The sequence below is a fragment of the Brienomyrus brachyistius genome, unplaced genomic scaffold (assembly GCF_023856365.1).
Source record: "Brienomyrus brachyistius isolate T26 unplaced genomic scaffold, BBRACH_0.4 scaffold35, whole genome shotgun sequence".
Lineage (NCBI taxonomy): Eukaryota > Metazoa > Chordata > Actinopteri > Osteoglossiformes > Mormyridae > Brienomyrus > Brienomyrus brachyistius.
Genome location: NW_026042310.1, coordinates 86883 through 110959, shown reverse-complemented (window position 1 = coordinate 110959; position 24077 = coordinate 86883). Strand labels below are relative to the sequence as shown.

The window sequence follows — 24077 nt, the reverse complement described above, 5'->3', positions numbered from 1 at the left end:
GTGCCCACAAGCTCATGGGTACCAGCTGACCACTTGGCATGGAGCCAGTGCCCTAGTGACTGAAGGTGGCGCGAGTTGCAGGACCTGGACAGAGCGTTTATGGGGGCGCCCCGCCTCTTACAGGCGTGGGGAGGGTGTAGGTAGGATGTAGGCACTGCTCCCACACACACGCCTTTATCCAGTTGACTGTTTGTTTCTAAACCACGGTTCTCAGGCTTCTGCTTCTGAAACCTCCCCCCCCTCTCAGTTTCTCCCTTTGTGACTGATTTGCTGCGTCCAGGGGGCAGGGGGAAGCCCTGCTATTTGATCCAGGCATTTCTTCAGAAAGAAAAGGCCTTGGCTTTAGCCCTCCCCATGGTCTCAGACGTGGCCTTTTCTCACGTTCGAGACAATACGACGTAAAAGCTCAAAGGAGAACCCCACCCCCGAGGCCTGTATTTTGAAGTCTGTTTTAATAAAAAAATAAATAAAAAATCTTCCCAAATCACGTTTGACAGGATATTGGTGTCCCAGCAGTTTTTTTTTTTTGTGATCTTACCAAAAACTTAAATCTGTTTCAATCTGAGACTTCTCTGTGCAAAGAAGTGGCTTGTTGATACCTGGGTCATGAAGGGGTTCCAGGGAAGCCCCAAGAAAATGTCTTGAGGGAAAGTGTCTTAAAACCCCTTTTTGAAACAAAAACATGGACCAAAAGCGCTTGTGACCAGACAGAGGCCAGTGTCCTCTGCGAGAAAAGCAGCTCAAACGTGTGACCTTGGGCTATTCCAGTGGCCAACACTGCACACATGATGAAACACCTCGAAGGACAAAGCCGCTCGACCCATTAACTCGGAGTCTACACGTCACAAAAGCGAGCATCGCATCCGGTCAAAGCCTGGTAGTAATTCAGTAGTTTGCTGGTGAGGTCAGTGCATCTGGGGCTGTCGCTCCTGTCTGGCGTTTCCAGGTCCCTGGCGTTGTGGGTTGGGTGCTTTTTTTTCTTGGGCGTCTCAAGCAGAGCAGTAAGAACAATAGCTGCAGTCATGTTTACAGTGAAGGGGAAGTTGGCTTTGTCGTACAGAGCAGGGATAGCGTTTGTGTAAAACGATGATGCAGATTAGCAGGCAGGAGTGTGCGGGGCTGGTGGTGCATGTGTCTGTTACATGCATGGTGCCCTGGGAGATCTTGGATGTCTCACGGTGACTCGGGGTGATCTGGAGAAAGGCCAGGATGGAGGGATGAGTGATTCAGACGCTACATCACGTCTGAAGTTCATTTTAGCAAGTATCGGAAATGTTGACAAAAAATGCCTGGGCGAAAACATGCCGCCATGGAGACAATCCGTAACACCTGCGGCCCGGCTGCCCGACGGACGGGTCCGAGAAGCGAACCCCCGAATTCCTTTGTGATGTGTCGTTCACGGGACGGGACGTTTTGCTTCGCAGAAGGCCGAGTTCTCCAGCAAGTGCAGGCATGCCGGGGATGTAGGCCGAGAGGGGAGTGTGCAGGGGGAGGGGTGGCTCGCTGGGCGCGGCGCGGAGAGGAATGCAGGGAGGCGGGCGAGTGTGACGCCCTGGCCCACGTCCTTCCCTCCGTTTGGCGAGCATGTGTGAGGAACCAGTGTGGCTCAAACTGCGCCCTCTGTGGCTGGTCCGAGTCGACGATCCATTTCCCACATACTTCTGGGTGTGTGTGTGTGTGTGTGTGTGTGTGTGTGGGGAAGGGGTCTGTCTGCTAGACCGTGTTGTTTCACTGCCCCAGAGTGAGAGGAAGGAGGGCCAGTTGTGCCCCCTAACCTAAAAATAACCCAGAACTCTCTGCTGTCCCGTCTCCATGAAAACAGGCTTCAACATAGCAAACGTGTATTCTGGGAAGCATGCCACTGCGAGTGCCACCCCCTCCAGTGGCCTCATGTCCTGCGTACGTCTGTAAACCCCCTCCCACCTACCTTCTTCCTTGAGCTTCCAGCTAAATCTCCCAGCATGCCTCGCTGCGCCACACCCAGTCATTCTATTGGCTGGAAACGCTTTCCAGGGCCTCTCCTAAAGACTCCAGCCAAATCCTTATTTAGAATTCTTCTCTTGGACCTGAATGGACATGCACTCACTGTTGAGGTTCTTCAGGACCGCCACGTCCAGGAGCTTGTGACCCAGAAAGTCTGCTCCTACCCAGGGGAGGCTGCTTCTGTTTATATGCTATTTATTTATGGATGAAAGGGTCGGACTGTAACCAGACGGCCTCCCGTGATGTAAAACAAGGCCTCTTGCGCGCAACAGTTTCTCCCTGGTATCCATAACTGTGCCTACCTACTGGTGCATCTCCATTGGCTGTGGGAAACGCAGCCTCGGGGCTCTGACCGTTGAGATGTGGACCAGTTAACATTCAGCACCTCAGCTAGCACTTTTTAATCATTTATGTGATGTTTTTATGCGAGGTGACATACAGGAGAGGGTTATAATTTGCGAGCACTCCCCGGGATTTGAACCCTTGATCTTTTTGTGTTCTTAGCGCAGTGCTCTAGTTGTTTAGCTACAGGAGAAAGACTAGGTATCATTTTTATTATTTATTCATTTTATTTATCTTTTCAATGCCTATTTTTGTGCAGCTGTGTTTCACCGGCATGCCTCAGGTTAAGTGCCTTAATCGCAGCTGCCCCCCCGGGATCTGGTGCAGCAGTTTAAGCCCCACGTTTCTTGCAGATGTGTGTTCCCTTGCTGTCCAAATAAGCCTTGAATCTGCAGATTCTCTGGGATGTATCTTTTCATTTTTTTTCTCATCAGTATAAATAAGCCATTTGAGTTCTGCTCCTTTTCCTGCCATTGGTTGGTTTGGGTTCCAATATTAAAATGGCATGTGTGTTTTAAAAATGTTGAGAACCATTGATTACAGCTCTTGTGACTCAACAAGGAGAGCATTGTGCTAACAAAACGAGGGTCATGGGTTCAGATCCCAGGAGGCACACTCAAAATCATGACCCTTGCCTCTACTGTAAGTCGCTTTGGATAGAAGTATAAAGATAAATGTAGATGTGCTTTCCATCATTCCATACGATATTCCTTCAGGGATGTGGCTGGTTGTTTAGTTCATAGACCGGGCTCAAGAGCTGCAGCTTCCAAGACCCATGATCTGTTGGCATTTTGATGTGAGAGAGAACATTGTACCCAGGTGCTCCTGTGCTCATTTGCATGATCCGTCCAGCGTGCAATACTTCTGACCACAGACCTGCTGTCCTCTTTCTGGCTACAGGCATCTCCAACCCCAAGCAGCCCAAGGATACGCCCAAGACCTTCACCTTTGACTACTCTTACTGGTCTCACACCTCGGTGAGCTGCGTGCCTGTGCCGCGGGGCTGATGGGGTGGTGGGTTTGTCACCGGCAGGTGCCGATTTTGTCCAGCTTAGGATTCAGGCAAATGAACGTCATCGTTGACTCTCTAGTGGATTCAAATGAATCGAGATGAGGGAAGCCGCAGACCGGTGTTGCTAGGAGACCGCGTCACATGAGGTGACGAGTGGGTCTCTGTGAGACTTGGAGTTTAGCCATTGTATGTTTACCTGGATGTATACACCACTGCGATGAAGGAAGTCCCACTTAACTTGTGATGGGTGGCTGAGGGAGTAGATGGATTAGTGGATGGAGGGGTAGGGGTATGAACGGAGAGATGCATGGGCAGGTGAGTGGATGGATGGGCAGAATGGGTGGGTGGTGGTGTATGAAAGGAGAGATGTGTGGTTTGATGAATGGGTGGATAATGAATGGTTGGATGAATGGATGGATGAGTGTATAGGTGAGCAGATAGCGGGGCGGATACAGAGGCACTCTGGGGCTCTTCCAGCTCTGAGACACGGGGGCCGCTCACCCACCACAGGCCGAGGAGCCGGGCTTCGCCTCCCAGCGGCAGGTTTACCTGGACATCGGCGAGGAGATGCTGCTGCACGCCTTCGAGGGCTACAACGTCTGCATCTTTGCCTACGGCCAGACGGGCGCCGGCAAGTCCTACACCATGATGGGCAAGCAGGAGCCCGGCCAGCAGGGAATCATACCACAGGTAGGGATCGGAACTGACGTGAAGCTCCTCGTGAGGGGTGGGGGGACACCTGTGTTCCTCTGGGTCAAGTCCAGCCTGTGTATGTTAGCTGTCAGTGAGCCCATCCTCTGAAACGGTCGGTGCCTTTGTCCTCGTCATGTTCCAGCTCTGTGAGGACCTCTTCAAGCGCACCGTGGACAACGCCAACCCCGATCTCTCCTTCTCTGTGGAGGTCAGACCCGCCGTCACATGGCCGCGACTTACCGAGCCGCGTGTAAGTGACAGTTGGTGACGGTGGCTCGGTGTCGGCAGGTGTCCTACATGGAGATCTACTGCGAGCGCGTCCGGGACCTGCTGAACCCCAAGAGTAAGGGCAACCTGCGGGTGAGGGAGCACCCCATCATGGGCCCCTATGTGGAGGACCTCTCCAAGCTGGCCGTCACCAACTTCGACGACATCGCCGACCTCATGGACAGCGGGAACAAGGCCAGGTGTGACACGGAAGGGGGGGGGGCGGGACTAAATCAAGGAGGATGTGGGAAGGGGAATGGGGTGTGGCCTGGTGGGGGAAGTGGGAGGGGTTAAGGGAGTGGCCAGTGAAGTTCACAAAGACCACATACGGTGTCTAGAATTAATGAGGGCAGGTACAATTCCTCAAGATGATTGCCTGCTGTGCAGTGGGGGGGGGGGACATCTTTGATCACCCTAGAATGACTCTGAGCCACTCCCGCCCCTCCAGGACAGTGGCTGCTACCAACATGAATGAGACGAGCAGCCGCTCACACGCCGTCTTCACCATCGTCTTCACCCAGAGACGCCACGACCAGATGACCAACCTGGACACGGAGAAGGTTGTCCATTCGTGTGTGTGTGTCTGTGTGTGTTTGAGGTGTCACACCCCTTGTGCTCACAGCCTCTCTCCCTTGCTTCTCTCAGGTCAGTAAGATAAGCCTGGTCGATCTGGCAGGAAGTGAGCGTGCCGACTCTTCTGGAGCGAAAGGCATGAGATTAAAGGTGAGATCCTGCTCTGTGTCCACCATAGGTATCTCAAACCAATGCATGCCATGGCGTAATACCCAAGCTCTGATTAGATTAAGGCAGCTAATTGACCGGTTCTTCTCTATAAAAAAAGTTAACACAGAAGCTACGGGGTGACTTCATCTTGCTTGTCGGTCTACAGATCAAGATGGTTTGATCTTGGAAGAAAATGTTGTTTTGTTGCGTGAAATTTAGCATGAACCTAGATAATACATATTTTTCCCACATTACATACATTCTGATGTCAGATTATGGTGTTTAAGGTATTTATTGACACTCCCCCTGCAGGAAGGAGCCAACATTAACAAGTCCCTCACAACCCTGGGGAAGGTTATCTCTGCCCTGGCTGAAATGGTGAGTGTGGCCTGGGTAGTGGATGGATGGATCGATCTGGGCAGCCCGTTGTCCCTGGATGTCTGGGAGGATGCCCGATGCAGTGGTTTAATTTCTGAGTAACGAGCCACACAGCAACGTCCGTCCTGAAAAGTCGAGATGCTTTTGTACACCCTGGATTTGACTGCTGCATTGAATGCAGTGAAATACATTCGGTTCTCAGGTTATCAGTGCAAGCAGTGATAACATGTTAGCTCTTCCTCTTGCGGTCGCTCTTAAAGACCTTTTTCTTTTTTTTCTTTTTCAGCAAAGTAGCAAAAAAAAGAAATCAGATTTCATACCGTACAGAGACTCTGTACTAACCTGGCTCCTCAAAGAAAACCTTGGTAGGAAACAAATCCCCTCTCGCCTCTCTGCCTCTGACTCTCTCTCGCACCTCCGCCTCTGACTCTCTCTCGCCTCTCCGCCTCTGACTCTCTCTCGCCTCTCCGCCTCTGACTCTCTCTCGCCTCTCCGCCTCTGACTCTCTCTCGCCTCTCCGCCTCTGACTCTCTCTCGCCTCTCCGCCTCTGACTCTCTCTCGCCTCTCCGCCTCTGACTCTCTCTCGCCTCTCCGCCTCTGACTCTCTCTCGCCTCTCCGCCTCCGCCTCTCTCTCGCGCCTCTGCCTCTCTCTCGCGCCTCTGCCTCTCTCTCGCGCCTCTGCCTCTCTCTCGCGCCTCTGCCTCTCTCTCGCGCCTCTGACTCTCTCTCGCGCCTCTGACTCTCTCTCGCGCCTCTGACTCTCTCTCGCGCCTCTGACTCTCTCTCGCCCCTCTGAGGCTCAGTCTCGCCCCTCTGAGGCTCAGTCTCGCCCCTCTGAGGCTCAGTCTCGCCCCTCTGAGGCTCTCTCTCGCGCCTCTGAGGCTCTCTCTCGCGCCTCTGAGGCTCTCTCTCGCCCCTCCGCCTCTGAGGCTCTCTCTCGCCCCTCCGCCTCTGAGGCTCTCTCTCGCCCCTCCGCCTCTGAGGCTCTCTCTCGCCCCTCCGCCTCTGAGGCTCTCTCCCCCAGGCCTGACTCTCTTCCTCTCTGTCAGGTGGTAACTCTCGCACTGCCATGATTGCTGCCCTCAGCCCAGCGGACATCAACTACGAGGAGACCCTCAGTACCCTCCGGTACAGCACTCCCTCCATCTCTTATGCTGATGTGTTCATTTTAAGTTTTATATGTAAACCCTATATTACCAGCTCCTATTACACCCCCCCCCCCCCCCCCCCCCCCCCACCATAGATACGCAGACCGGGCCAAACAGATACGATGCAACGCCGTCATCAACGAGGACCCCAACGCGCGCCTCATCCGCGAGCTCAAGGAGGAAGTCAGCCGTCTGCGACAGCTGCTGTTCTCTCAGGGCCTGAGCTCCGAGCTCCTCACCGCTGCTGGTGCGTGTAAACACACCACACACAGACACACACACAGACACACACACAGACACATTCACGGCGGCATGTGAACACTCCCCCCTTCCAATCAGGTTACGAGATGAACAACAACCAGGCCACAAGTGCAGTACTTGCCAGCGCGGCCCCCGCCCTCGCAAACAAGGCGCCGCACTCGCAGCCCCCCCCTGCCACCGGGTCCGAACCCATCACCGACGGCGAGGTTCCCACCTCCTCCGACGACTTCCAGGGAAGTCAGGTGGTCATCAGCAAGGAGGAGGCCGTCGAGCGGCTGGCGGTACGACGCGACGTCGCCTCGGTGCCCCGGGTCACTTTGAACCCGAAACGTTTTTTTCTTCATTTTCATTATTTTCCTTTTTTTTTTTTAAAAGGAAACCGAAAAAATCATCGCCGAGCTGAACGAGACCTGGGAGGAGAAGCTGAGGAAGACGGAGTCCATCCGCCTGGAGAGGTAAACACACCCCTCCCCCCCCAATCCTGCCCTCACTTCCCCCACGTTGCCCTCCTGCCGGGGTCTCACTCTCGCCTCACCCCATCTTAGGGAGGCCCTGCTGGCGGAGATGGGCGTGTCCATCAGGGAGGACGGCGGCACTGTGGGGGTCTTCTCCCCCAAAGGGGTGAGTGACTGGCACGTTGCCGGGGTCAGAACCCCCCCCCCCCGTTCCCCAGCTTACCCCACGTGTCCCTGTTTACCACAGACTCCACACCTGGTGAATCTGAACGAGGACCCGCTGATGTCAGAATGCCTGCTGTATTACATCAAAGACGGCATCACAAGGTCCGGGGGCGAGTGCATGTGCATGCTGAGTTTTGTGTGGTCTGTATGGTCCTTGGCCAGGTTTGACCCCCCCCCCATCCCCCTCCAGAGTGGGCCGCAAGGAAGTGGACATCCGCCTGAGCGGACAGTTCATTCAAGAGCAGCACTGCATCTTCTACAGCCGCGTTAATGAGAGCGGAGGAGGTGAGCCCCTCCTCTCCCACCACCTGCCGAGAACTGTACCACCCAGATATGTGTGGCAGGGCTGTAGTATTCTGGGTGTTTAGTAGGGGTGCCACACACTCCGCTGTAACGCGCCATCTCTCTGTTTCTCCCGTTAAAGCGCACTGGGGATCTGTCAGGTATTGTTTTGCTTTCAAAAATGCTGACATCAGCCATACCCCCACCATCCTATTTCCTGTCCCTCCTCATCCTTTCAAAGTTCCTGTCCTCGGACTCCACCCAGGATGCGATGATTGTCTGGCTTTGTCTGCCAGCCTTTCGCTAACCACCCTCTGCCCCCCCTTCCCCACCATCGTTTCAGTGGACGTGACCCTGGAACCGTTGGACGGGGCGGAAACCTACGTCAATGGGAAGCAGATCACGGAGCCCCTGGTGCTGAAACAAGGTGCGACGACGGCGCCCCCTGGGGGGCCAGAGTGGCGGCACGGTTGGGAGTGTGACCACCTTTTCACGCTAATGAGTGCTGGTGCTCTTGGGGGTGGGAGTCGGGTGGATAATCTCAAAAGTCACATGACAGGAAAAGCAAACGCACATTCAGGAGGACGTTTAGAGGATCTACTGCCCTCGTAAGGGCTATATCTCCGCCAGACTGACCACTTTTTACAATAAAAAGGTCAGCTTTGTTGTCTGCTCACACAGTCTTGTATTAATTTAGAATAGAATAATGATTCTTTGGTCAACCCCTTGGGGAAATTCTCTTTTTTTTGCCTCCCCCATCTTGCTACCCCAGCAAACTTTGGGTCACAACACAGGGTTAGCCAGTGTGTAACGCCCCTGGAACTTCTGTGTGCCGTGGGATTCGAGCTGGCAACCTTCCGATGCCAGGCACAGGGCCCTAACCCGCTTGCTTCTTAATCCAGAATAAAAAAAAAAACCCTTGAACATACCTTCTTTTCTTTTCCTTCAGGCAACCGCATTGTGATGGGAAAGAACCATGTGTTCCGCTTCAACCACCCGGACCAGGCGCGGTTGGAGCGGGAGCGCAACGCCTGCGTTGAGCAGCAGGGGGAGCCAGTGGACTGGAACTACGCTCAGCGGGAGCTGCTGGAGAAGCAGGGCATCGACATCAAGTTTGAGATGGAGAAGAGGTTGGTGTTGTGCCGCCCTCCGCCTCAGGTGTGATGTGTGAAAGAGACTGGGGACACGCGTGAATACTCCCCCACAAAGGCAAAATGCAATAATCACACAAACTGAGAAAAGGGAGTTCGGGGTTTTTTTTTTGACTGTCCGGTCCAGTTTGCGTGTTGCTCCTCTGGACTGAAACCCAGAAGCTGAAAATGCAGCCGTCCGGGTTCCCTTTCCTGCATCTGCGCACGTTAATCCAAGCTGCAGAAAGCGCAGTCTTTGGCTTCGAAACGGGAATATTATGGCTGATTTATAACGGGAGGGAATTCTTTGCGTAAGCTCGGTTCTGGGCTGTGATGAGCTTCGTGTCTGATTAGGTGTGAGGCAGGAGTGATTGGAGGAAGGGATGGATGGATGGATGGATGGATGGATGAGTGAGTGAGTGAATGAATGGATGGGGAAATTAATATATGAAAAATGACAGATTGATGGATGAGGAGGGATGGATGCATGCATGAATGGGGAAATGAATGTATGAAAAAATGGATGGATGGATGGATGGTTGAATGAATGGGAAAATCAATGGATAACATCAGATACCAGCCTCTGAGGCAGAGAGGGAAGTGGGGGTTTCCCCAAAGCTGTCACGCCCCCCCCCCCCCCCCCCCGTGATGGATTTGGGAAGGGTGCAGGAGCTGCTGTTGTACTCTAATGGGGGAGCTGTCGGTGCACTTTAAGAGTGTAAGTGAGAGAAGCAGCCATGGCAGAGAAAAGGCCGTGGTGGATCGACAGACCCCCAAACTGACCAGGGACTCTCCGTGTTGCAGGCTGCAGGACCTGGAGAGTCAGTACCGGAGGGAGAAGGAAGAGGCGGACCTGCTGCTGGAGCAGCAGAGACTGGTGAGAAGAGGACACACACACACACACACACACACACACACACACACACACACACACACACACACAGCCTGTCTGTTGATAGTGGACTATATGCTGAATATAGTTGATGACATCAGTTTTTCATTCTTCCGTTGATGGTATTTCTGGATCTTTGAGAAACAAAATTAAAGCCCCCGTTTCTTCCTTCGGCTTCCCCCCCCCGGACAGTATGCTGACTCCGACAGCGGGGACGACTCGGACAAGCGCTCCTGCGAGGAGAGCTGGAGACTCATCTCCTCCCTGAGGGAGAAACTGCCGGCCAACAAGGCAAGTGGCAGGAGGCGGAGCGGCCAGCAGGGGGCCGGGGCGGGCAGCAGGGGGCCGGGGCGGGCAGCAGGGGGCCGGGGCGGGCAGCAGGGGGCCGGGGCGGGCAGAAAAACATAAATGCCAATGACCTCCAACCATGATCTGCTGGTCTTCCAGCCTTCCTTTACCTGGGAACCAGGTGTGAAGCCTCTGGCCAATCAGAATCAGTAATTATTAACCTAGCTGTCTGGGAGAACTGAAAACGAGGCCTGGATTTGGAATAGGGGAGGTGTAAGGAGTCCCCAGCCAGCCCCAGGATGGCCCCTGAGGCCGGGGTCAAACAATAACAGAGATGAACTATGAGGAAGGACTTAAGCGAGAAATGCCCTTGATTTTCAAGCCAGGGCTATTTAAAGTGTGTATGTTGCTGGCAGAGTGGTTTAGGTTTAAGCTGCCTATACAGGACCTTTTGCTTGGGGGGGGGGTACTAGGGGGCTACAGCAGGGTTCCATGTTCTGGGTATGGGTGTACTGACTGTTCCCCTGTCCCCTCCCCCCAGGTGCAGACGATAGTGAAACGCTGTGGCCTCCCCAGCAGTGGAAAGAAGCGGGAACCCATCCGGGTGTACCAGATCCCCCAGCGGCGGCGCATCAGCAAGGACCCGCAGCGCCTCACCATGGCCGACCTGAAACTGCAGGCCGTGAAGGAGATCTGCTACGAGGTGGCGCTGGGCGACTTTCGGCACTCGCGGCAGGAGATCGAGGCGCTGGCCATCGTGAAGATGAAGGAGCTCTGCCGCATGTACGGCAAGCGGGACCCCGGCGAGCGCGACAGCTGGCGCTTGGTGGCGCGGGACGTCTGCGAGACCGTGGGCATCGGGGACGAGCAGGGCGGAGGCCTGGATGGCGGGAGCGAGGGTAACGGCGAGGGCGGCAAGGCCGGCGTGGGGGATCTGAAGGCACACATCGACAAGCTGACCGACATCCTGCAGGAGGTCAAGCTGCAGAACAACATGAAGGACGAGGAGATCCGAGCCCTGAGGGACCGTATGGTCAAGATGGAGAGCATCATCCCCGCCATCGGGACTCAGGTGATTGCAGGGACTCGCGCACACGCACATTCTCTCAGGATCCCTCAGACAGTCCACGTGCACACCTAGTCCCAGCACACCTATATCAGGCATTCAGTGTTTAGTTCAGTCTCGATCGTTCGCTTTGTTCTCGATCATTCGGTTCAGGTGTGCTGGGAGTTGGGAGGGAAAAAAAATGTGGACTGACTGAGGGTCCTTGAGGACTGGGTTGAAAAACGCTGCTATAATATGTTGTGGGGGCGGGCCTGGAGCCTAGCCCAGGTCACAGAGAGAACAGGGTTGGCAGACACTCTCATATGGATACCAGTCCATTGCAGGGCACATCACACACACACACACACACACTCAATTTAGAGACACCAATTCACTGAACTGCAGATCTCTCTCTTGAAGTGTGTGACAGTGCAACCTTTAGTCCTAAATTACATTAAATAAATTACTAAATGCATGCATTTTGACCTGTTCGGGTGTCTAACAGTGCAAAGGTGTGATTTCTGGTAGTAAGTGATTGGTCCATTCTGCGGCAGGATGATGGCAGTGCTGAGGAGGAAGAGGAGTCCCAGCAGGAGCTCGGAGAGCTGGAGGAGCATGACTGCTCCATGGGAGAGCTCCCGAAGGAGGAGCGCATCACCAAGCTGATGGAGGAGGACCCTGCGTTCCGGCGCGGCCGCATGCGCTGGCTGCGGCAGGAACAGATCCGGCTGCAGAACCTGCAGCAGCAGCAGATCACCAAGCGGCTACGGCGCGGCGGGGGGGCAGGGCCCGTGGTGGTGGGGGTGGGGGTGGCGGGGCAGGGGCCCTTCCTGCCAGGAATGGGCCGCTTCATCCCGCCGCAGGAGTGCAAGCTGCGCTTCCCCTTTAAGAGCAACCCACAGCACCGCTACTCCTGGGGCCCGGCTGCTGCATTCATGCTGGGCCTGGGGGGCGGTGGGGATGGTCAGGGGGAGGCCGGAGAGGAGCTGCAGGGCCAGGCTGGGGGAATGGAGGCCCCACACGCCCCTTCACCCCCGCCGCCTGTCTCCATCCCCCCTGGAGGCCCTGTCATGCCCCTCCTCCCTCCCCCCTTCCAGCTACCCATACCTCTGCCCAATGCCATGCCGGGGGGCGGGGGCCAACACCGTATCCGCACACCTAGCCCCCATCGGGCGTGGCAGCAGCGTAATTATGGCAACAACCACCATGGCAACCCACCGTTCCCTCCTCAGCAGCAGCCGCGGCAGTACCGCCGGAACTCCTTGGACAGCTCGTCTTCTCCGAACAGCCACAACTACAACGGCAACTTCAGCCATGGCCACCAGGGGCGCCCTCGCTACCCGCCGCCAGTCCCCCGGGCCCGGGCCCAGACCACAGGAGCAGGACTCGCTCCCGTTCCTCCAGGATGGATCCTTCCAGAACCCACGCAAGCCTGGCATGCACAACCATCACCACCACCCGTACCACAACCACCAGCAGCACCACCTTCACAGGGGGGGCACTCGCTTCCCCGATGGGGACATACCCCCACCCAAGAATTACACCCCCCAAGAGCACCCTGGCAAAGGCGAGCTCCAGAATTTCCCGGGTTATACCACCCCCCCGCGGATGCGGAGGCAGTTTAGTGCCCCGGATCTGAAGAACAGGGAGACTCCAGTCTGAGGGTGCCACCCACACCTCCACCCAGCATCCATCACTCCCCATCCTGCCCCAATGTCATGACCTCCTGCACCGGACAGCAATCATCAGTCCCCATCCTGCCCCTCCAAATTTGTAGGCAGGTCTGCCCCTTTGATATACACTGCTTATTATCCCTTCCCCTTTTCTCTCTACATGATGTCATAAATTTGGGGGGGGGGGGGATAGGTTTGAGCGATCTCACCACACATCTAAACCAAGCACTTAAATTACCTGGGCAGCACTCGCATTGGCCATGAGGGGGCGACGTGTCACACAGCATTGTGTCCATTCACTGTTAAACCAACAAGGCAGAATGCATTTGTAAATAACGGGGACTTTAATGCGGTTTTTAAATGAGTTCTATGGCTGTAGTTCCACTTGACGCTGTCGCGTCCTGGTGGGGGGCCCTGGCTCTCTCGGGGGTGGGACATTGACGGCCCACTCAGTGTCTCTTCAATATTAACAGTACTTACGCTTCCCGGCTTTACACCACCAGACGCTTGCACCCGGAGCGTGCCGGCCTGTGGGCTGCGAACTTCGACCTCAGACACATGACCTCTGCACACTGTAACTGATTGGACGCTGTGGTTTCTGTGTCTGGGAGGTAGAAGCGTCGCTGTGTGATGCGACTTTGCTGCCTCACTCAGATTCTGTGTGTGTGTGTGCGTGTGTGTGTGTCTGGAGAGCTCTCTCCGTGTCGGTCTGTATACGTGTTTTATATAGACGCAAGTATCCGAGGCGGACACTCGGGGGAGTGTTAAAACCGTTGCTGAAGTGTTAGCTACTGAAGCACCCAAAGAAAGCAGTCTTGGGGTGTCAGAGGACTCCGGTTTGTAACCAGCCCTTCGCCACCAAACTGCATGTCATCTGTGTAAAATGTTAACCTTTTTTTAATTGTGTTTTTTTTTTTAATGTGTTTTTTTTTTTTTTTTTTTTAAATGCTGCCCCCTTCAGGTTGCAGTTGGATGGGTCAGGTTAAAAAAAAAAAAAAAAGTAAAGACCTCAGCTCCTTGACGCACCTTATAATCCTCGTATTAACAATATAATCATTGAAGCTAGTGTCCCTGGGACTGGTTCGCATGTAGGAGAGGGGAAGGACGGTGAAATTTTATCTCGAAGCAGTAGTAGTCACTGCCATTTAGCTTTTTGTTTGAATCTTTTTAGTATGTATATTACTTGGAAGGGTGTTTTTTTTTTTAATTTGAGATGTTCTCTGACTGCCCTGGAGCCGGTCCCTTGGCCACTCGGACGGCAGCAGGGTGCAGGCCTTCAGTGTGTGGCGGCCAATCAGGTGCCAGAGTGCAGAGTGCGCTTCCATCCGCGGGAGAGAGCAGCCGGCGAAGCGTCTGACTTGCGAGCTGGTTCTGTAGGAGACGACTGGGGGGCTTGGTGCCCGGGAGGAGAACCTGCTGTATCCCGTCACGCTGCCCCTTGCACAATGCTGGGTTTTTGTGCCTCTGGGTGGAGACATCAGAGTTGTAGAAATATTTCAGACAGTCTGGAGAGTTTAGGGATAAAACCCTCAAACGATTAGGACATGAATAGGGTAATCTCACTGATCTGTCCATAGGGGCAAAAAGAAAAAACACTAGGTTGTAAATCATCATACCAGATGGGGGTTTTGATTGATGTGCTCTGCGCCCTGGGGGATTGTCTGGGTCTGGTTAGCATAAAACACGAGGGGGGGGGGGGTGCAGAACAGAGATGGGATGAACCTCTTCTGTAAACGAGACCTCGGGAAACGGTGATGTACGCATCCTGGGACACTAAGACGCACAAGGTTCCCAACGCACTCGCACGTGCAGCGCAATGCAAGCAATCGCGCCCTACCTCTCCACACTGTCCCCTTGAGGTGACATCATCACCCGGGGCCAATGGCGTGGGCTGCCAGGTATAGAGGTTCCTCGCACTCAGTAGGTCTCTGTGCCGTTCGGGGTCATTCCCTTTACCGAAAGTCTATTCGGAACTGAAACCGCAATTTGCACTTGCGTATATACAGCCGCAGAGAAGGATTGAGACCACAGCACTCATTTCTCAATTTATTGGTGTGCGTCTGTGAATAATATATATATTTTTGCAAACTGCAGTCTGGTGGCTCTTTTACTCGCTGATGAAGGGCTTCTTCTTTGCTTTATGGGTCTTCAGTCCTGCTTCTAGGAGCCTGATACGAACTGTCCTAACAGTGCACGTCACACCTGCACTTAATGCTTCCCATTCCTCTCACATGATGTCCTACGATTCGTATAAGTTGTCTTCTCTGGCAGAAAGTCATTTCCGCCCCTCTGTCTGACCTGCTTTCTGGTCATTCCCAGTGTCTCCACATTGTTCTTGTCCTGCCGTCTTACAAATGTTGAAACTGGAAGCAACTCGTTGCTCGGCGTAACCTTCTGCCAGCAGAACCAGGATTAAACCAGGATTAACAAATGCAGATTTGTTTAAAAATATAGTGGTGATTTTTTTAAAATTTTTTTTTTACGGCTGTATACCGTGTTTTGCATGCCTGAGGCGCGAAGGCAGGCTGGGAGAGGGGGGAGTTAGCCAGGGGAAAGAGAGGGAGAGGGTGATAATGTGGGTTTGAATAATGCTGTCATTTAAGGCAGAAGAGCACGCAGAATGTGACTGAGGGAATATAATCAACCAGTGGAAATGGTGCCAAATGTCATGGGCTGATGATATATTAGTGGCTATATGCTGTTCAGAGTTATCAGTGTTAAAGGTCAGTTGTAATTGGTCAGAGGATGAGATATGGGTTAGTTATTGCTGGTCTGTGAATGTTTAGTATAAATACTAGTGCTAGGCAAGAGTAGGGGGTTTTAAAGGGGTTTGTGATCTTTAGGGTAGTCAACGTTATCTGCCAAAGGTTGACTTCACCTCAGGTTACCCGTTTTTGTTAAAAAGTGCTGGTTTCTGGAAATAGTAGTGCGCCCCCCTCTGCGTGGAGGACTTTACTGCAGGACTTGTGCCTGACACAACTATAAGGCAAGGAGAGGCGAAAAGGCTCGAGTGAGACTGTTGAAACACAAGTGTTGTGACAATGTGAAACCCCCCCCCCTCCCCCCCAGTGTCCCACGATTCAGACCTATCAAAATGGGTTTGCGGACAGCAGGAGAATTACCCCCCCAGGGCATAAAAATGGTTTGTCTCTGTCTTCTTGGCTAAGACTCTTGCATCGACTGAAGTGGGCTTTTTTTTCCCGGGATTAGCGTAGGAATGTGCGCATCATGAACGCACACCTGAGGGCGAGTGACGAGCAGACCTTTTCTAAATGGGAACACCCCCACTGACTTGACGAGTACTGTACATGCACGGTAGGATGGAGGTGTGGAAGCAGGATGACGATGAGAGGGACATGGGGGGGGGAGACAGACTCGCCGTAATAAATTCAGCTGCTCCATCCCCTTCCCCATTATACAGATGTTATAAATTAATCGTTAAATAAATATTACCGTTTTCATTGTTGATTTTTTTTTTTTGTTGCTGTAATTGTATTAGGACAATCTGTTAGTGTGTTTCTGACATTTCTACTTTTTTCCTGTTGTTTTCTTTCTGATATTATACAAAACAGGCTTCTCTGGCTTTTAATGGGAGTCGTTTTTAAATAGTTTCACTGCATTCGTTCTCCACTCTTCTGTAATTCTTTGATCTCGCTCGTCTTTTTAATTATGCTAACGAGCTAACATACTCTGCTGATGCTGCTCAGTGTGTCTGGGCCGGGGAGGCCTGGCAATTAAGGCCTCCTGTCCCTAAAAGGGTCCTTGCCATCTAAGGGCTCCTTCGCAAAGCAAAACGGGCGGCAATATGAATTATCTTCCGAGTGGATTTTACATCCGTCTGAGAGAGAGTGTGAGGCGAGCCGCAAGTCCCCCCCCCCCCCACCCCCCCGTCTCAGTGCCACATGAGCTGATGTTCATTTTCTTTTTGTTACTTGAATCCTTCATTTAAATGTTTTTTTTTTTTCCTCCCATTGATTTTATCAGTTGTCTGAAAGGAGGCAGGGCTGTTGTAAAGCTTGCGGCCGTTTGAGCTTGTGACAATGCATAAATAAAGGAAGACGTGAACGGGACGGCCTGGGAAAATGTGTGGACCGCCTGCTTGTTCGTGCAAGAACGTACGTTTACCCTTACAGCTGTGCGTCTGCACCTGGTACTCTCCCTGTTCAGTTACACTAGGTATGGAGAAGCATCTTCAAGATCAGTCATTGCCGGTTATCTACAGACCTGACAGGGATCGGGGTCTCTTCTCCATGCCCATTACGGAGGGGGCTCACTACTGTCATTTAACTGACCTGGGCATATTTTAACTGAGCTAATCCGGTTTTCCCTTTTTCTTTAAACTCTATGAAGTACCATAAAGTTAATCCGCCATGGAACTGAAAGGTCTAGGGTTATACCCCAGTAATGTGACTGACTAAAACACAGCTGAATTGCATGAAACAGCCCCGTAACCAAGGCTACCCAACTCGACCGTGACGGGCTCCATACGCAAAAAGGAGCGTAATTACTCGGTACTTTCATGCAGCTGTCCACTAAGCGAAGTTATGGCCGTACTTTGGTCCTGCCATTCACACAGCTATCAAAAGCACATTTCATTACTAGGGACGCCGGCATTTCTCCAGAGGCGAAGACGGGAACATGTGTGAGCGGGCGGCCCTCAGCCAGAGCATGCAGCACCGCCGGGACGGGAATGCGCCTTACTCAAGAAAGCGAGGGAAAAAAAAAAACACTTAGCCAGCTGTATAATTGGGAAAAGACAAAATGTGTTTAGGTTTAAGTGCTGGGTGGGGTCGTCTAATGACTACAATCTCAGTCTAATTCCACGGTTGCCACCACAAACATCTTCACAAAGACTCAACAAAATTAGTAGTGTGAATGTGTTTTATTCGACGGATCGTGCCAAAGAAACGCTAAGCAAAAAAAGGCTTTTAAACAACGACACAGGACTCGGGTGCAGGTGGCCGGGCACTGGCGCCACCTCTAGGTCAGCCGCTGAATAACTTCGGCAGCTGGTTCCCCAGAATGACCTGTCGCTCCACGCCCGTCTCGGTGATGGTGGCCAGGCGTACGACTCCCCCGCTGGAGCCGTCCCTCTCCATAGCCAGGGTCAGGGCTGTCAGAGGAAGGCGGGAATATCAGAACAGTCATGCACAAGGTAGGTGGTCTGGCAGGCAGGGGGCGGAGCCAGAGCGAACATGTGATCGCAAGGCAGTCTGGTCGAAGGCCAAGGTACACGCAGTAGTCAACAAAATTTCAGGTTAATCCCCTGGTATCGCTACTGCTGGCGATATATCTTCTTGTATATGAAAAACCATCGGGAGGGTGTCGTTCCACTAGGGGCAATTCTAGGATTTCTAAGTTTGGGAGGGGGCATAAGAGGAACCATATTTCATAAGGAGGGGCCAACCATCATTACCCAATGATGTGTTTTTGAATCATTGAGTGACAGGGGAAGGAGCAGCCTGAGGGCCAATCATCTTTCAGTGCCCGGTGGCCACACCCCTGCATCCATTTGTACACGCGCTACAGAAAGGCCTCCATTTGTCAAACTACGCAATGCGGCTCTAGTTTCGTTCTAGTTCTAGGCTCTAGAGTGACGTGCCGGCTGCCACTTACCCTGTGTCACAAACTTCAGGCACTCCTCCTTACTCATGTTGGACTTGTAGTTGGAGTCCACAAAGCCGTAGATGTAGGAGCTGCCAGAGCCGCCCACCGAGACTGGCTGCCTCACCAGCATGCCCCCCATGGGCACCGTATATACCTGGGGGAGGGAGAGAGAGACTGCTCATTCATATCGGATATATCGTATTGGGATTAAATCAGATCGAAAAGAAAATCAGTGGCACCCACCTGTCCGCCCCACCGCTTGTCCCAGCCGGCCACGATGATCCCAGCCATCAGCTCCTCCCTGTACCTATAACACATCTCCTTGAACAAGTTGGCAGCCGTCTGCACCAACGGGGGCTCATCCAGCTCAATACTGGTGGGGAGGAAGGCCGAGAGGGGTCAAAGGTCAGAATGACGGCTGATCCAGGCATTTTTTTAACCAATCAGAATCGGCTACCGCAGTCCAATCCAAAGCTGGATCTACAAATACTCCTCACTTAACGACCTAGTTCCGATTATTCGGTCGTTAATAATTAGGTCGTAGATAATTAGGTCGTTAAGTGAATTGGTTGACAAGTGAGTAGCCGCCGCTTACCAATATTTCAAACATACTGTACTGGTATTTTCAGTATATTTATAAATGTTTATGCAGCAGTGTACTGTACACTGTATTAAACAGTGCGCTGTTCCTACTACGCGTTTTCCACATATTTCACAGGTGAAAATTAATTAGTGAAACTACTAAACCAAGCAAGTGCTAACGTTAACCATCAACGGAATCACAAATAAAAAAATACGTTCAACATATATAAGCCTGTATCGCAAATTAGCATCACTGCCATCCAGTGAAACACTTAACGTCTTTTTGCACGTTTCTGAGCCGAAACGGCATCTAGAAAATAAGTCACTTGTACATATTAACTGAGATACAGAACAAGTAAAAAGATTACAGCCGTCGCTATTTGAAGACGTGAGAAAAGTACAAGATACAGGAAAACTTGCGCACGTGCGAGTTCACGCGCTAATGGTGACTCCCTATCTCACAATACAAAGCATATGCATCGTATCAAAATAAAAGTTGATTGTAAGTTTAGTGCAAACTGATATGGCATATCAAAATAAAGGTCAATTTTGGCAAAGAATATATACCCATCCTTCGCTGACCCAAATAAATTATAGAGCAGAACAAACAGAACAGAACCCAAAGTTTTTGTACATCATAGGATGCCGACTGGTCAGAGAGCTGCTCATAAGTCCAAGCCGTCATTAAACAGGTAGGTCGATAAGTGAGGAGTATCTATATTTAATTTCCCACATCTGCCTAATTTATGTCCGTTGTGCAAGTTGTAAGGTTCCGCAACCCGCTGCACTAAGCCTGAGGAACATGGAATGAAACTACAAACTATCGAGATGAAGTTCTTTACAGTGTATATAAGAGGGGGGGGGGGGTTTGTGGTTGCACACCTGTGGAAGCCCAGCTGGTAGGTGACGGCATCGGCGATGGCCTGGGTGTCAGCGGCGGATCCGGAGCGGCAGCAGTAAATGCGCTCATGGATGGGCGTGAGTTTGTCCGTCACTCTGTTAGCGATGTAAGCTCTGGGGGGGCAGATGCACAAAACACTCCGTAAACCCACACGTGAGGGCTGCCCGTTCAAACACATTACATCTGGGCTGGAAAAATCACATGACATACAAAGTTACGAAACAAACTCCTTCAGGTCAGGGTTACGGGGAGACCTGGAGACCATGCCACGCAGCACGGGGCACAAAGCTGGGCTACAGCCCGGATGGAACGTTACAGAGCACTGCAATACTGCCCATCGCACGTGCTTCAGACAAATGATCAGCTTCTGAAAGGCTCGACCAATCGAAACACTGCGTGATGTGTTTGGACACATTTCCATTAAAGCAGTATATTGAATTCATTTGGGGAATTTTAAGCACTTGCATCAGCATATAGCAATAACGCACTGAGTAACCACCTTAATGTGTTTGTAAAGTTTGGCATTGACGGGGTGATCTGGGCAGGATGGTACATCGTTTGCACACATCATTTTCCAGAATAATAAAATGAATTAGCGTCTGTAAAAGCGGCACAGGTCATTGATGTTACATGTACATATTTAACAGATGCATTTGTCCAGTGCCACGTAAACGTGAGGCAAATAGCAATTACAAACATAGGAGCTGTCGGGGATTCAGCCCCTGATGGACATGGAAGTTCGTGTTATTCAGATCCCTTACCCGGTGGTCGTTCGGGAGTCGGCGCCGATCACCACCCCTCCGTCAAATTCGACTGCCATGATTGTGGTCTAGGCAAAGCAAAGTTATTTAAACAGTACAATTTAGACATAAGGCAAGTCTTCGAAAATAAATTATGATATTGACAGCATCTGGTAAAACAATTACATTGATATAGCGACTATATTATGGAATATTCGCCAACTACGACAACAAGTTGCACAGATTTAGAGAATGCATCTCAATGTCAGTCATCTCGTAAAATAAAGTGCGATATCATAATACTACATTTATTAATACTATGTAACCCGCCACTAATCAACATCGTTTGCAGAGACTTTAAATGTCCCGGGCAGTATTTCTCTCCTAGAGCCATAGAGTTATTCAATCACAGATACTAGTATTAAAACCTTACACTAGCAATCGAATAATTTGTAGGTGAATTACACAGCTATTGTACACTACGTTAGTTTAAGCTTCTGAATGAGATTTGATTGCAAGTGTTACGCGGCAGACTAGCTTTCAAGCTAGAATATCTGCTGTCTCATTTAACGGCGGCCGTGAGGAAAAGCGCAGAAAAACACGAACCACAAAACGCTTTCTCGCCAAACTAAAACAAAAACCACTGGTGGACTGACGAGTTATAATCTCACCCCGGTGCTGACTTCCTGATGGACCCAGTCCGGTACCAAATCATTAACAGAAGAAAGATGCTGAGCTCTCATAACTGTCATAGACGCCGCCATCTTGTCTGACTGGGCTAGTAGAGTCAGTTTTTTCATATCGAAGTATCTATATGGCTCAATGTTTTTTCGATGGTGCCCCCTAGAGGTACGGAGGCCAAATGAGCACAAGGACAGGAAAATTCCACACGCTGGCACTTGCGTAAGGATGAGCCCCTTGGAGATACAGGGGGATTTTCAAATGAAGCTTCATTACTATTAGCATAACTAATAGCACACTGTGTACAGAGTGAACTGGTCCAAATGGAGAGCATAGTAAATCGACAGGTTTACCCTTCTGGCCAATAAATAGTAACAATAAACAAATAAATTGCACGTAATAATAATAAATAATAAAATACTACAGTTCCCTGGCACAGAGATGATTTATTTCTACGAATTAAACAAACACAATTATTTCTGCTGTTGCTCCAATCCCAATACAGTAATCGCATTTAACGGCCTCTCCGTAGGTAACTCCCTCGTGTGTGAGAATTCCGCTGTATTTAACGGTGCATAACTATATAAAACGTCGGCGGTTCTTGTAGCCGAAACGGTTACCGCTGTTCATATGTCTTACACGATCTTGATTCTTTGAAGTTATTTTATATTAGTTATATTAAGTTCTAGTGAATCTGTGTTTTTCTTTGGCCGTAATTTGCTGCCTTATCTAGAAGGGTATAAACCCAACGTAAAAGGTATTTTTTGGACATAACAGAATCGTCAAGCTCGGTAAGAACAATATCTCAGTTTATTACTCGCAGTGTTGATTTTTTTTTTCTTCTCAAATCTCATAAAAACATCACATGCTGCTGTCACAGTGGTGCGACTGTAGTCTTGCCTACGGTATTATGTTGGGTTAATTCTGCGTTTGACCCGCAAGTATTCTAGGCATTCGCTGGGGCATGAGATGAGTGTAGGAAAGTACCATTCCATTCATCTGTTTTCTCAGAACTGCTTATCCAGCGAAGAGTCATAGTGAGTTTGGAGACTGTCCCAGAAAATGCAGGGCATGAGTCAGGGTACGCTTTGGACTGGATACCAGTCCAACACAGGGCATATACACACACCAAAGCAACTTTAGGACACTGATTCAGCTAAACGGCATGTTTTCTCTCCGCGTTGGGAAACTAGACGAACTGGAGGAGACTCACACAAACACAGGAAGAGGCAAAAGGGGTGGGAATCAAACCCACAACCTTAGAAGTACATGCAAGACAATAGAGACTCCAGCCGGCTCTGTTTTCAAACAATGCATGCATCCATCCCTTTTCTGTAACCACTTATCCGATTCAGGGTTGTAAGGGATCTGAACCCTATCCACGAGGCTACAGGCAGGGAAGAACCCAGGATGGGGCACCAACCCATCACAGGACCTTAGACACACCATTTACTCACAAACTCACACCTACGGGCAATATGAGAACGCCAATGAACCTCAGCATGCGTTTGGAACAGGCTACTCCACACACAAAGGAGCATGCCGGAGGTGAGAGGCAACAGTACTATCCACCGCACCACCGTGCCGCCCCCTCAAACAGTTCATATAAATGTAATTTGGGCCGCAATCCCACCAGCCGCCACCGGTCGATAACCACTCCGGGGGCCCGGTGAGTAGAGGGACAGTAAAAATTGATTTTCTTGCCGGAACGGTCTGAGACATCCGAGGACTTTTCAGTAGAGTTATGCACTTCAGCACGCCACATTCCCCCTGTGGACTCATCCAGGAAAAATGTTTGTCACACGATGACATTTACATGAATGCCATCATCATTCTACGCGCTGTGTGCATTCGTGTGAGTCTGCAGTTTCCCTCTTGCTGTGCTCTGCCACTCAAACTTAAGTGGGTCATTTCTAAAGCCCTGGCTCAACGTATTAAAACTTTCTTTGTTAATGAAACTTGTATTGCTTTACGTGGCAGCCGGATGCCTTCCGTGCCGTTCTGCTACCTGCTGTATTGACCCGCCGCTTATAGAAAGTTCTAGAAACAACCTGGCAGTAATTCGATTGGCCGACTGCCTCATCACACGTTAGCCAGCCCACAGGAAGAGGGCGTCACCGGCGACGTGGATGTGGAGGAGAGGCGGGGCAGCAGCAAACTGGACCGCTGGCCTAGCGACTGGCACAAAGCGCGCTATTTTGTTGCCACTGCAGTGTGGAATGTTCTAGCACCTGTTCTGTGCTGTTTCCCTGAGCCAAAAGAAAATCTGGTTCTTTTCCAGCATCACAGCAGTGGAAGAACAATGATCCTTCCCAATGTATTATCATCTTGTGTGTGACAATGCCCGTCGAGCATACAGGGTGCATGTTAATTATTCCCCGCAGTCACAGTGCATTCGCCATCAGCACTGAGGACCCCACCTCGTTTTCCTGAAAGAGGTCCTTAGCTGGCTCTTCTTGTGCCAGATTTATTTTTAATCATGCCATGTCGTTGCTTTTTTTTAATGATTTATCGTTGTTCCAGATAAACAGATATCAGGTGGACTGCTGGTGAATTTGTGGCGTGTGTGTGTGTGTGTGTATTATATTTATATTACATTGTAGGGGCCAAATATTCCCCACAATGTAATGAAAACCTGTTATTTTGACATTGTGGGGACCATTTTTCAGGTCCCACAAAGATCTATGAATGCAATCAAGAAACTTAAAAAAGTCTTTTGCTTGGTTACTTACTGTATGGTTGAGGTTAGGGCTGGGTGGGGGGGTTA

The 24077-nt window shown here is 51.1% G+C and overlaps 2 protein-coding genes across 2 annotated transcripts in view; one reads left to right on the top strand and one right to left on the bottom strand.

Annotated features, from left to right (window-relative positions):
* Nucleotides 1–16882, top strand: part of kif1c (kinesin family member 1C) — a 28143-nt gene extending 11261 nt beyond the window's left edge. The window contains 22 exon segments of the mRNA XM_048997785.1: nucleotides 3226–3302; nucleotides 3848–4027; nucleotides 4173–4238; nucleotides 4319–4497; nucleotides 4746–4857; nucleotides 4943–5020; nucleotides 5333–5398; nucleotides 5685–5763; nucleotides 6450–6528; nucleotides 6644–6795; nucleotides 6888–7090; nucleotides 7185–7264; nucleotides 7355–7430; nucleotides 7512–7591; nucleotides 7680–7774; nucleotides 8115–8198; nucleotides 8721–8901; nucleotides 9706–9778; nucleotides 9986–10084; nucleotides 10623–11153; nucleotides 11681–12466; nucleotides 12468–16882. Coding sequence (XP_048853742.1) covers nucleotides 3226–3302; nucleotides 3848–4027; nucleotides 4173–4238; nucleotides 4319–4497; nucleotides 4746–4857; nucleotides 4943–5020; nucleotides 5333–5398; nucleotides 5685–5763; nucleotides 6450–6528; nucleotides 6644–6795; nucleotides 6888–7090; nucleotides 7185–7264; nucleotides 7355–7430; nucleotides 7512–7591; nucleotides 7680–7774; nucleotides 8115–8198; nucleotides 8721–8901; nucleotides 9706–9778; nucleotides 9986–10084; nucleotides 10623–11153; nucleotides 11681–12466; nucleotides 12468–12788 — 3677 coding nt within the window. The 3' untranslated portion in view covers nucleotides 12789–16882.
* A 784-nt stretch (nucleotides 16883–17666) lies between these two features.
* On the bottom strand, nucleotides 17667–21454 carry psmb6 (proteasome 20S subunit beta 6). The gene is made up of 6 exons (XM_048997786.1): nucleotides 21301–21454; nucleotides 20651–20718; nucleotides 19871–20002; nucleotides 18650–18779; nucleotides 18416–18560; nucleotides 17667–17912 (listed from the first exon to the last, which is right to left on the bottom strand). The coding sequence occupies exons 1-6, from the start codon at nucleotides 21427–21429 to the stop codon at nucleotides 17785–17787; spliced, it is 732 nt and encodes a 243-aa protein (XP_048853743.1). The 5' UTR covers nucleotides 21430–21454; the 3' UTR covers nucleotides 17667–17784.
* Between the last annotated feature and the right edge of the window lie 2623 nt (nucleotides 21455–24077).

Bases quoted from the DNA above. Each gene is read 5' to 3' on its own strand.
- psmb6 (XM_048997786.1), bottom strand. From the start codon at position 21,429: ATGAAAAAACTGACTCTACTAGCCCAGTCAGACAAGATGGCGGCGTCT. The intron at 18,780-19,870 runs GTGTGCAACCAC...CCTCCCCACCAG, and splicing joins TACCAGCTGGGCTTCCACAG to TATTGAGCTGGATGAGCCCC. The intron at 17,913-18,415 runs GTAAGTGGCAGC...TTCCTCTGACAG, and splicing joins CCTGAAGTTTGTGACACAGG to CCCTGACCCTGGCTATGGAG.